We start from the raw sequence: 12849 nt of genomic DNA on the forward strand, positions 1-12849 counted from the left end.
TATGCTCACCAAACAGACACCTTAAAGGTTTACCAGACACTGGGGAGAAAGGGATTAGCACAGGACTTTCATTAGGGGCCCCTACTTAGAAGCCATGCCCGCAGTCGAACAAAATCCTGGGATCTGTGTCTGGCAGAGAACACTACTCAATGTGGCATTGAGGAAAGATGTTCCACAACTGAAACGCACATCTGCACACACAACCAAAATAAATTGCTATCCAAAACAAATCTAGCCTATTAAACCTGAAAACAAAACACACCCTGATATAAGAGGAGAAGGACGTGCGTGGGATTATGCATCTGATAGTCTCAAACTTCTCCAAGAAAAAGAATGTTTCTCTGGTGCCCGTGACTCCTCGTAGCCTATGGGTCACTGAAGTTTGGTCTGAGGAAGAGTCAGATTTGACAGTTCACCCTTCAGTGGGACTGGCTGGCCTCTGACAGAGGAGCTTGGGGGCCAGACAGGTGGAGAGGGGGAGGAAGAGTGGGCTCAGGGGGGCACAGGTGGCTGGGAGGGCAAAAAGGAGGGTGCCAAGCCCGAGGATCTCATCAAGGTTTCTTACCTTCATTTCGGTGCCTTTCCCTTTGATTTCAATTATTTGCTGTGAGAGCCCATTGATTTCAAAGGGGATGAGTTCTCGGTATTGGATACTTTTTCGAGGATAAAAGGTGATTGGAATCTCCAGTGTCTTTCCCGGTTTTATCACATCGACGCTGAAGTTCACCTCGAGGTATGTGGTATTGGTATACAGACAGTCTAAGCTGCAGAAAATCAGGAGGAAGGTGTGGAGATTAAAGGGTGCTCATATTTCCATTTTGTCTATAAAGGAAGAGGATCTCCAGGACCAGCCTGTGCTCCTGGAGGTCAGAACACATGTTTAAGTCCCGCAGAAAGACTGATTCCGTCCCCTTATCTCTCTGAGCTGGATACTGATGGATTTCCTGCCCTCTGCCCTGGAGTCAGAGGAGGTAAGCGTTGGAAGGGACCTTAGCAGTGGTCCAGGCCATGGCTCCCTGGCACACCCACAGAGATCCTGGAAGAACTGGGCCTCAAACTCAAAAGTGCCAAGACCCTTTGTTCCATGCAAAGGAAGGAAATACTTCCTGGGGTGCCTGGGTGGCTAAGTAGGTCAAGTGTCTGCCTCTTAACTTCATTCAGCTCAGGTCATGATCTCAGGGTCTTGAGATCGAGCCCTGCATCAGGTTCTATGCTGGGCATGGAGCCTGCTTAAGAGCCTCTCTCCCTCTCCTTCTGCCCCTTGCCCCCCACCCCAACCCTGTGAGAGTGCTCTCTCTCTCTCTCTGTAAGGAAAAAATGGAGAAGGAGGAAGAGGAAGAGGAGGAGAAGGGCTTCCTAAGTAACTGGGGGGCAAAGCACAGAAGAGAGAAGTGTGTGTTCTGAGTCAGATACACAGGAGTTTGGATCTGGGCTCTTAACCACTAACCAGCCATGAGACCTGAGAAAAGCCGCTTGCCCTTTGAGCCTCTATTGCCTTATCTGTAAAGCTGGGGCAGTGACAGCTACCTTGTAAGGCTGTTGGGGGCATTAAATGGAATAGAGTGACTGAGTCAGTCACTAAGCAGGGCACGGAGGAAACACTCCACAAAGGCGATCTGTTCTCATTATCACTACTCGCCCAATTACGTGGTGTCTTCGAAGACCATGTCCACCCTCCGTCCACTTGTGGGTAGGAAAGCACGAGACCTCCCCATTTCAGTACTTCCTTGTCTTTGTCTTCCAGGTATTTAGAGAAGAAGTCCTGCTAGGCCAATAAACGTAACTGAATGCCTTTCTGACTGAATTAAATCATGCAGGGAAGAGTGCAGGTAGATAAGAGTTTTAATGAGCATTTCCAATCACATGACACTCTCGTAAGGTCCCCTTCAGGATGATAACCATCAGCATCCCAGCAACAGCAGCAAACCATAACTGAGCATCGCGTATGTTCCAGGCACTGCTCTTAGGGCTCTCTCTGGGGGCTAATTCAATCCTCCTGAGAGCCCCATAGGAGAGGCTCTATTAGTATCCACCATCTCAGGCGAGGAGAGGTGAGAACATGTGCCCCAAGGTCGCACAGCTAGGGAAGAGCTGGGGCTCAAACTTGGGCCTGTGCTATCTACCTAGTGGCTATCTAGTGGCTGGTAGCCACTAGACTCTTGTGGCTATTCAAATTCAAATTCAAATGCATTAAAATTTAACAAACTAAAAATTCGGTCCCTCAGTTGCACCCGGCACAATTTATGTGCTCTGCAGCCGCATGCAGTCGTGAGGTTGCCATACTGGAAGCACAGACATGTAACAGTCCCAGCGTCCAGGAAAGTTCTACTGTATAGTACTAACCTAGCAAGCCTTGAGGAAACACAGGTCTCTGGGCTAGTCTCTGGAAATCCTTTCTCGATAGGTCTGGAATAAGGCCCAGAAACCCGTACTGGAACATTCCACACCGGGATGGTGCAGAGAGGCTAGAGTTTAATCAGAAGACTTAAACTCAGTATAGATCTGTTATTCACTATGAAGTAATGGCCTGAGAAATTCACTTTTTAACTCTTCAAACCTTGGTTTCCACATCTATTATGTGGGGAAAATACATGGAAGCCACTGAACCTCTCATCAGGCATTGCCCTCCTCATTTCAAGATTTTCAGCAGAGCAGCTCATGGCTACTCAGGTAGTAGTGGTGGGGAAAGGAGACTCGGGATTCATGCCCAGCTGTGTTTGACTCTTTCTCGTAATCTTTTTCTGTTTCGACAGCACTTCACCTGTATGACCCATGAGGAGCTACAGTCTCATCTGGAAGCTCTGGGAAGACCGCTTACCTCATAGACGTTTCTTCCTTGTTGGTGACAACCAGGATTTGTTTGTATGGGGGCATCCCAGCTTGGTAGATGAAGCAGGTCCCAAAGTTGTAGCTGGTGAAGGAGAAATGAACAGCGGGGCTCACAGCGCAGCCTGAGAAGCTGCACAGATATGTCGGGCCGTGGCTGATCTGTGGGGAGGCAATGGCAGGAAAAGCGGGATTACAAGTGTGAGCAAAGGGCTCCTCGAGTCCCCAGGTGAAGGAGGAAAGCAGTTGGTGATTTTCCAAAAAATAAATAAATAAATAAATAAATAAAATAAACAATAAATTCAGGTGCTAGGACTCCATGGGCAGAGAGTCTGATTCACAGGTTAGAAGTTTGTTTACTTGAGGAAAGCAAAGTGAGACAGTCGCAATCAGACTCCGCATTGGCTCTGCCAGCGAGGATTCAGCTGGAAGGCAGGGGTGTGGTGGACACTGCTGGTTACTGTCCCCCATCTGCTTCCCAGGGGTTGCCTATTGGCAGGACCCTGCTTAGCTGCCAATGCGCCCGCCTGGGGGAAAACACTTGAGTTTCTGTCCTTCCTTGGCACTAAGGGTGGTCCTCAGACATAGTTCTGGTCATCTGGATCTAAACAGAAAAGGACAAGAGGGTGTCCTATTTTGAATACAGAGGTGCTCTTGCTGAGAGAGCTGAGTTGCTTTGTTGTTGGTTTTCTGTTTGTTTTGCCTTCAGGCTCTTCCCTCTTATTTGCACTTTGAATGCAGACCTAGGGCTACAGGGGGGAAAGGCCACCTTGCAACCAGGAAAGGACAAGAATGAAGGAAGTCAAAACGCCCTACGTCAAGGGTGAACGAATGGAAGATAGAAACAGAATGGGTCATCCCTGGGTTCTCAATAAGATGACACAGGTGCCTACTGGGACATGAACTTAATTTGCTCTTCAGAAACTTAAGAATATGAAATTTGGAAGCTGAAAATTTATTTAAAACAAAGTATCCACTATTTATCCTAAATATCATTAGAAAAAGCATTATAACAGTCATTGGCACAAGTTTTCATAAGCAACTTTATAAACTGAAAAACAGTTTAAGGCTTTTAAAGTCTTTATATTTTGTGACTGATTGCCTAGAAAGGATTAAAATTGACCACCTTCAACTCTTCTGCCAGTTAGAGCAGGAAGGTACTATGATGTGTGTGTGATGTTTCTTCAGGAAGACATGGAAGTTCTGAAAAAGAAGTTTCTCCAAAGTGATGGGCTCATTCTGAGGTGGGGTGCCTGCCTCTTCCCAGGTAAGATGGCTGCAGCATTGCCCTTGAGTTCCAAACTAGGAATTTTACTCTTTTCTAATGAAAAAAAAATTTTTTTTAGACTGTACTGTGACTCCATGTCCTTCTAAATTATGGACTGGCCAGCAGCTGACCTTGGGTTCCAATTGTCATACTCCCTGGTTCCCTGTCAGTCACATTTTCTATAAGGATATGAATAAAGACCATGTCTCTTCACTCTGTCAATTTTTGCTTTTGCTGTGCATAAGCTTTTGAGTTTGAGATAGTCTTCCTTTTTATTTTTGTTTTTGTTGCCTGTGCATTTAGTGTCCTATCTGTGAAGTCACTGCCAAACCAAGTTCATGAAACTTTCCCCTGATGTTGCCTTCTAGGAGATTTATGGTTTAAGGACTTATGTTTAAGTCTTTAACCATTTTCAGCTGACTTCTGGGCATGGTGTAAAAGGCTCAGTTTCATTCTTTTGCATATGGATCTCCAATTCTCCCAGCACCATTTGCCAAAGAAGCTCTCCTTTCCCATGGTGGGTACTTGGCAACTATCTCAAAGATTGGTTGGCAGTATATGTGTGCATTTATTTCCGGGGCTCTCTATTCTGTTCCATTGGTCTAAGTGTCTGTCTCCATGCTCGTACTATGCTATTTTGATGATGGTAGCTTTGTAACATATTTTGAAATCAGGATGAATGATGCCTCTAGCCTTGTTCTTCTTTCTCAGGATTGATTGGCTATTTGTGGTCTTTCGTGGCTTCGTATGAATCGTAGAATTGTTTTCCTATATTTGTGCCATTGGGATTTTGATAGGGATGGCACTGAATCTATAGATGGCTTTGGGTAGCATGGAAATTTTAACAATATTAAGGCTTTCCACTCATGAACACAGGATGTCTTTCCATTTGTCCATGTCTTTAATTTCTTTCATCAGTGTTTGTAGTTTTCAGTACATAAGTTTTTCACCACCTTAGTTTATTCCTGAGAATTGAATCCTTTTCTGTGATATTGTAAATGAGATTATTTTCCCAATTTTCTTTTCAGATAGTTTCTTGTTAGTATATAGGAAAGCAACTGACTTTTTAAAAATTTATTTATTTGACAGAGAGAGAGATCACAAGTAGGCAGAGAGGCAGGCAGAGAGAGAGAGAGAGAGAGAGAGAGAGAGAGAAGGAAGCAGGCTCCCCGCTGAGCAGAGAGCCTGACACGGGGCTCGATCCCAGGACCCTGGAATCATGACCTGACCCGAAGGCAGAGGCTTTAACCCACTGAGCCACCCAGGCGCCCCAGCAACTGATATTTGTTTGTTGACTTTGTGTTCTGCAACTGTACTGAATTATTTTATTAATTCTAACAGATTTTTTAAAAGATTTTATATATTTGTCTTATAGAGAGAGCATGGGGTGTGTGTGCAGCAGGCAGAGAGAGAGGGAGAATCAGACTTCCCAAAGAGCAGGGAGCCTGATGTGGAGCTTGATCCCAGGACCCCAGGATCATGACCTGAGCAGAAGGCAGAGGCTTAACCAACTGAGCCATGCAGGAGCCCCAATTCTAACAGATTTTTTTAATGGAATATTTTGGGTTTTCTATATATAAGATCATGTTGTCTGCACAGAGGGACAATTTTACCTCTTCCTTTCCAATTTGGATACATTTTCTCTTCTTCTTGTCTAATCGCTCTGTCTAGGCCTTCCAGAAGTGGTGAGAGTGGGCATCCTTGCCTTGGTCCTGATCTTAAAGGAAAAGCTTTTAGCTTTTCACTGATGAGCATGAGGTTAGCTATGAGCTTTTCATATATGACCCTTATTATGTTGGGGGTACTTTCTTTCTAATCCTAGTTTGTCGAGAATTTTTTTTTAAAAGATTTTATTTATTTGACAGACAGAGATTACAAGTAGGCAGAGGCAGGCAGAGAGAGAGGAGGGGAAGCAGGCTCCCCGCTGAGCAGAGCCCCCCCCCACATGGGGCTTGATCCCAGGACCCTTGGATCATGACCCAAGCCGAAGGCAGAGGCTTTAACCCACTGAGCCACTCAGGCACCCCTTGTCGAGAATTTTTCTCATGAATTTTGTCAAATGCTTTTTGCCACTTCTATTGAGATGATCATGTGATTTTTATCCTTTATTCTGTTAATGTCGGATATCACATTAACTGGTCTTTGTATATTGAACATCCCTGGCATCTGAGAGGTAAGTCCCACTTGGTTGTAGTGTATGATCTTTTCAGTGTATTGCTGGATTTGATTTACTGGTATTGTATCGAGGATTGTTCTACCTGTATTCTTTAGGGATATTGGCCCATAGTTTTTTTTTTTTTTCTTGTGGTGTCGTTGTTTGGCTAAATACCCAGAAGAATTGAAGTCAGGATCTTGGAGAGGTATTCACACTCTCACGTTCAGTGTAGCACTAGTCACAGTAGTCAAGATGTGCAAACAACCTGAACGTTCATCGACAGGTGAATAAAGAAAATGAGGCATATACACCCAATTCAGCCATTTTTCTTGAATAAATGATCCTAGGATTCTTGCTAGCCTTTGCTTAACTTTAAGAGTTCTGAAAAAAATTGCTTTTGCTAGTTTTTGCCAGTGTTCTCATCACTATGGGAGAGCAGCTCTCCAGCGATCCTTCTCTGCCATTCCTGAGGGCATCATGAATCCTTGGTTTCTCATTCAGTGACGTATCTTGGAAAATGTTATACATATGTTCTCTCTCTTATTTCCTCTGCACCGCCCACCCATCTCCCTTATTCATTTTAATAGCTGCATAGGATTGCAGTGCATGGATGGTCCACTGCTTTGCAATGGACACTTATTCACTGGGCACCTCAACTGTGGATGAACCCTTTATACTAGAGATTGTGAGACTGTTTCCAACATGACCACTCTCCAGGAGCTTCTGGAAGGGTGGAGAAGACAAGGAACATACAGGAGAATTACTCTCTCAAGAGAGAGTGCTGGGAATGCTTTCAGGGTCAGACGATATTAAATGGTCTCACCTTGATTCTGAGTTCCAGGCCTTTCAAGACACACTTCTTAAATGGCTGGAAAGACACGGAGGCATGTGCAGTCTGGCCCACATCCACAATGCCATCGATGGGGGAAAATTCCAAGTATTGCAATAGGGATTTGGGGCCAGATAGCTCTGCCTGGAAGCTGAAGTTGAATTTTCCAGTGTTGATAAAGCTGAGTTCACACTGAACACATTCGTTCAACTCTACCTGAGAGACAGAGAACAGAGTAGTATGTTGATGGAATGCAAATCATGGTTCCTTTCTCTGGGGATAGGATATTTAAGATGTTGGGGAAAAATATCATTTGGGAGATAGGGATGACAGATGATGTTAGTGAGCTGAGTATCATGGGCTTAATGTAGTCAGATATTCCACCGAGAGCTGGGGGGGGGGGCTCATACCTGAAGTGTAAGATGGCAATTTAATTTTTAGACAACGCTTGGTGGACAAACATCCTTCCTGTATGTTGAAATCAAGTATTATTCCCTTCCCTACCATCTCTCCACCCCCTGGAAGATAAAATAAGTTTCACATCAAAACTATATGCTTTATGAGGGTGGAGATGCTTCTGGCATGTGCCGTTCTTCTGGTCTCCCTGACATATGAAACAGAGAGCTACAGCTAACATTCCCTTGTACTTCCTTTCCCAGCCAGTGTGGAAACAGAGAAAGAGAGAGAGGGAGAGGTGAGAGAGAACAATCGAGGCTCTCTCACACTCTTACCTCATAGAAGTTGATAATGTTTGTCTCTTTGGGAGTCAGGAGAGTGATCAAGCCAGTCCTGTCCTTGCACCTGACCTCTGCATTCATAGTATATCCCTCAGCCTTGACATTTAAAGTCAGAGGGTGAGCTTTCTTTTTCACATTGCAGATCAAATTAAAGTTCACATCTCCCTCCTGCTTTGGTGTGAAGAAAATATCAACCGGGAACCTGGTTGGGGAAGAAGACAGCAGATTAGCTGCCAAGGCCAACCTGTTATAACCTGCTAAAGAACATGAGCCTGATGGGTTAGCACCTGCTCTATGAGGAAAAGGCACCGTCATTCCAAATTATGATGAGTTTTGAAGATTTGCCAGTCATGGCTGAACATTGCTTTATGAATTCACAAATATAACAGAAAGAAAGGAAAGGAATATAAACACGAGAGAAAAATATTGAGAAGAAGGTCTTAAAGTTCTCAGTGCTCTACAATTTATCAGGAAAACGAATAATGGAAAATAAGGAGGACAGGGATGGGATTGTTCATATAAATTTTAGAGTTGGAAGAGATGTGATACAGGGCGCTCTGGGGGAAATGGATTCTCCTGGCTAGCAGGTCTAGAACCCTTGCTATAGTGGGGGTGTGCAGTTGTGGGGGACTTTTTCTTTACCTGGACAGTGGTGGGATCCAACCTTCCATGGGACATATGACCAGGCTGTTGCTGAAACCTTCGGAGTACCGGGAGTTGTCCTGGAAGGCAAAAGAGAACCCCTGCTCCTCCTTGTTGATGATGTGCACGGTCTCCCTGGCTTCTCTGCCTGTGGGAGAAACACCAGCCCTGAGTGAAGGCCTCACGCCTGCTCCTGAAGCATTCAGCAGATCCTGCTCCTCAAGCAAGAGGAAGCCTTCACAGAAAAAACTTTTCAACTTCTTTTCTCTCTTCTCCCAAGCTCCTCAGCTTGACTACCTCCCTTCCTTCCTTCTGCTCTACAAGGGACCTGTTTCCCCTGGTGAGATTCACCTCTCTCCTTCTAGAACTTTATTCCATCAATTTCCTGCTCCTGCTGGGTGGCCCCTCTGCTTTGGTCGCAGCTGTCCGAGGTGATTCTGATGATGTCATTTTCTCTCTTTGTTCCTTTGGAACTAATGCCTTCCTGCTTTCGGTAATGAGGGCTTCACCCTCCCTGGAAGGCCCATTTATTTGTAGATAGTCTCTGCATTACCCTCTTTTGAATCAGAGCTCAGGTATGTTGTGAGAGTCCTGTAGGGCCTGAATACATCTTCTGTAACTATTTTGCTTTTTCTTACTTTCCTTGACTATTATACAGCATTTGTTTCTTTACATATACTTTAGGATCATTTTATCTAATTCTCCCTCTGCCCTTAATCCTTTTGGGATTAAGGCTGCCAGATTTAGGAAATATTTTTTTAGTATAAGTATGTCCCAAATATTGCATGACACATACTTGTATTGACATACTTACACTAAAAAATTACTCACTGTTATCTGAAATTCAAATGTGACTAAGCATCCTGTATTTTATCTGGCAACACCAGTTGGAATTCTAATTGGAACTTGATTAAATTTGTATATAATCTTGAGAGAACTAGTAAATGTTCACATCTTGTTTGAGGGCATTTTAATAAGATTTTATAGTTTTCTTCATATAAGTCCTATGCTTTTCATTTACATTTATCGTTAGATATTATATAGGTTTTGTCAATATCGAATGGATTTTTTTTTCTGTTTCTGGGTGCTTATTGCTAAAAAGAAAGAGAAACTATTGATTTTTACATAATTGTCTTGCATCCAGCTGCTTACTAAATTATCTTGTTGATTCTAGTGGTTTGTTTTGCTTTTCTCTAGACCCTCTGGAGGTTTTCTATGTAAGAAGTCACCAGCAACAGCAAATGAGATAGTTTTATCTCTTTTTCCTTAATGTTTATGCCAATTCTTGAATTTTCCTTTTTTATTGTATTTGCTAACTAAAATCACAAAGAAAATATTCAATGATAATGATGATAATGAGCATCCTTGCCTAATTCCTGATTTTTAACTGAAGTGGTTCCAGTGTTTAATCACAGTATAATATCTGTCTCTGGTTTTGGTTAGTCTTCTTCTTCTTCTTCTTTTTTTTTTTTATAATGAGGAAGAGGGAGAGAGGGAGGGAGGGTGAGTGTGAGCGAATGTGTGAGCAGGGTTGGGGGGAGGGCCAGAGGGAGAGAGAGAATCCCAAGCAGGCCCCACTCTCAGCCCAAAGCCCCATGCGGGGCTCCATCTCGTGACCCTGAGATCGTGATCTAAGCTGAAATCAAGAGTCAGATGCTTAACTGACTGAGCCACCCAGGTGCCCCTGGATAGTCTTCTCTATTTAAGTTTCCCCCTCTAGTCCTTCCTATCTTACAATTAGAATTTTTGTTAAGAATTTCTGCAATGACTTTTTAGTGTATATTCAGATGATCACCTGGTTGTTCTTTAATCTGTTGATATAATCATTATATTGAAATGCACCACCTTTGCATTCCCAGATTAAATTCTGTTCGCCTTGCTGTTGCTGTTTCTATTTATTTAACTTAATTTTAATTCCAGTTAGTTAACAGTGTTCTGCCAGTCTCAGGTGTGTCATATACTGATTCACCACTTCCATACCCCACCCGGTGCTCATCAGGACAAGAGCACTCCTTAGTCCCCATCACCTGTTTCTTCACCATCCCTCTACCCCTCCCCTCTGGTAGCCATCCATCTGTTCTCTATAGTCAAGAGTACTGTTATTGGGGCGCCTGGGTGGCTCAGCGGGTTAAAGCCTCTGCCTTCGGCTCAGGTCATGATCTCAGGGTCCTCGGATCGAGCCCCACATCAGGCTCTCTGCTCCGTGGGGAGCCTGCTTCCCCCTCTCTCTCTGCCTGCTTCTCTGCCTACTTGTGATCTCTGTCAAATAAATAAATAAAATCTTAAAAAAAAAGAGGACTGTTATTATTCTTATGCTCTACTGCCCATTTATTTGTTTGAAACCTTCTGGAACATCACGGTCTCCTCCCACATACTTATATGTATCAGTATAAGAAATGTATGGAAATATTACATAATAAGCTGTTAACATGGGATTCCTTTGATGGAAAGGATAGGTGGAGATAAAATAAAATTTCCTTATATAATAGACTTATTGTCTTATTATGAAGTATATTATTTCCCTAAATAGTGAAAAAATAATGAATACTGTTATGCTGAAAAAAAATTATTAAAAAAAAATCACATAAATAAATAAATAAAATAAAAAAAAATCTAATGAGTTACTAAAAATCCTCTCCTTTAGTTGTATTTTATAGACACATACACACACACACTCTCACACACACACACACACACACACACACACACACACTGCGTCCATGTGATAAGGGACCTGGTGATCACTTCCTTTACTTCCTTCAGGTCTCTGATCAAATGTCACTTTCCCACCACCCACTGGAATAGGCGATTAACTTCTGACATGCTATATATTATTTTTTTCTTTTTTAGTAGTCTGCTTTCTTTTCTTTTCTTTATTTTTTTTTAAGATTTTATTTATTTATATGTCAGAGAGAACCAGAGAGAGAGAGGGGGAGAAAGAGAGTGAGAAAGAGCACACAAGTAGGGGGAGAGGCAGGCAGAGGGAGAAGCAGGCTCCTCACTGAGCAAGAAGTCCAACGTGGGATTGGATCCCAGGACCTGAGATCATGACTTGAGCCAAAGGCAGGTGCTTAACTGACTGAGCCCCGCAGGCATCCCTTGCTGCTCTGCTTTCTATTACTAGACTATAACCGCCGGGAGGGTGGGGACTTTGGCTGTACCCATGGCATTCTCAGCTCACAGAACCGTGCCCTGGTCATACAAGGGCTCAGTAATATTTGTTGAGCTGAATAAATGCATGAAAGGATGGCAGAGAAATCTGATCGCTGGGGCGCAGACTGAGAGGCGAACAAGTACAGGACGTCCTCTGGCGGCACGTGCAAGTAAGACGGGGATGACACGGGGCTCTGGAAATGGACACAGTCAGTCCAGGCCTTCAAGGAACCTAGCAAGCAGCATCCGCAGCAAGGCCCCTGAATTCTCATAGGCTCACAGCGTGTGGATTTAGAAGATACCTGGTGGAAGTTGGATGGAGAAATAAATATTTCTTGGCTTTGTGAACAGTGATAGAGAACGTCTGACAGGCACCAGGACGAGTTTGCCACCCAAGTCGGCTCCTGGCGCTCATTGCTGGGTCAGCCCTCACAGGTCCCACCAACTCACACATGAACCAGCAGGGCAGGCTTACCAATGAGGAGACAACTGAAGTTGAGGTGTGACTTGTCCAGATTGATGAGAGGATCGGTGGCTTTGCCCACCAGTAGGAAAGGGACGGTGATGTTGTGTTCGGGGATTAAGAAAGTCCAGAAGGCTTCTGTGATGTCCAGATGGGAAGGTGTGAACTGGAAGGTAATCTAAGAAGGCAGTTGGGAGCAGAGGGGTAAAAGGTGTTTCTGTTTGCTTGTTCCACGTGCCCTTGGAGGCTTCCTGGTGCTGGGGTTACGATGGCTGACATTATTGGGTCACACCCCCGCGCCCCCCCCCCCCCCGCTGTTCTCCTGTCTCTGTGAAGGCATGTAAGTGTGGCTGTTCCAGAAATATCAATGTCTGTTTGGACCTTGCCCACAGGTCCTTCTGAGGGGGTCTACCCCTCCCCACAGCCTCCACAGCCTCTGGTGGCTGGACCACCATATTTCACACCATGTCTGCCTGGCATGTAAAAACAGAGAGAATCTGAGAGAAATACGGAATTTTGGCTTTTCCCAAAAAGTTCAGGAAAATCGGCAGCCCTGGGCCACTTGTCTGTGTGTGGTCACCTGACAGAGAAGCACAGCAGGCAGCCAGGGGTGGGCTCAGCATTCCTTGTCATTGTCCCCTGGCCTGCTCCATTCATTTGTGGGACCTGCCCAAAGGCATTTGAATTCATCATTTCTGTTTCATGGATCTATTTCTGCCTGAGATCCTCTGTGGAATTTATAGGATATGGGGTCTATCATTCTGTTTTGGCCAATGA

The 12849-nt window shown here is 44.2% G+C and overlaps 1 protein-coding gene across 1 annotated transcript in view; it reads right to left on the minus strand.

Moving 5' to 3' along the window:
* Positions 1-12849, minus strand: part of HYDIN (HYDIN axonemal central pair apparatus protein) — a 326268-nt gene that overhangs the window by 24997 nt on the left and 288422 nt on the right. Inside the window, exons 72-77 of the mRNA XM_044255773.1 lie at positions 12085-12250; positions 8457-8604; positions 7809-8016; positions 7072-7293; positions 2819-2988; positions 566-764 (exon numbers count right to left, since the gene is read on the minus strand). Of these exons, the coding sequence (XP_044111708.1) occupies positions 566-764; positions 2819-2988; positions 7072-7293; positions 7809-8016; positions 8457-8604; positions 12085-12250 (1113 nt within the window). The remainder of the gene's footprint in view (positions 1-565; positions 765-2818; positions 2989-7071; positions 7294-7808; positions 8017-8456; positions 8605-12084; positions 12251-12849) is intronic.

Source organism: Neovison vison, chromosome 7 (genome assembly GCF_020171115.1).
Source record: "Neovison vison isolate M4711 chromosome 7, ASM_NN_V1, whole genome shotgun sequence".
In the NCBI taxonomy this organism is placed as follows: domain Eukaryota; kingdom Metazoa; phylum Chordata; class Mammalia; order Carnivora; family Mustelidae; genus Neogale; species Neogale vison.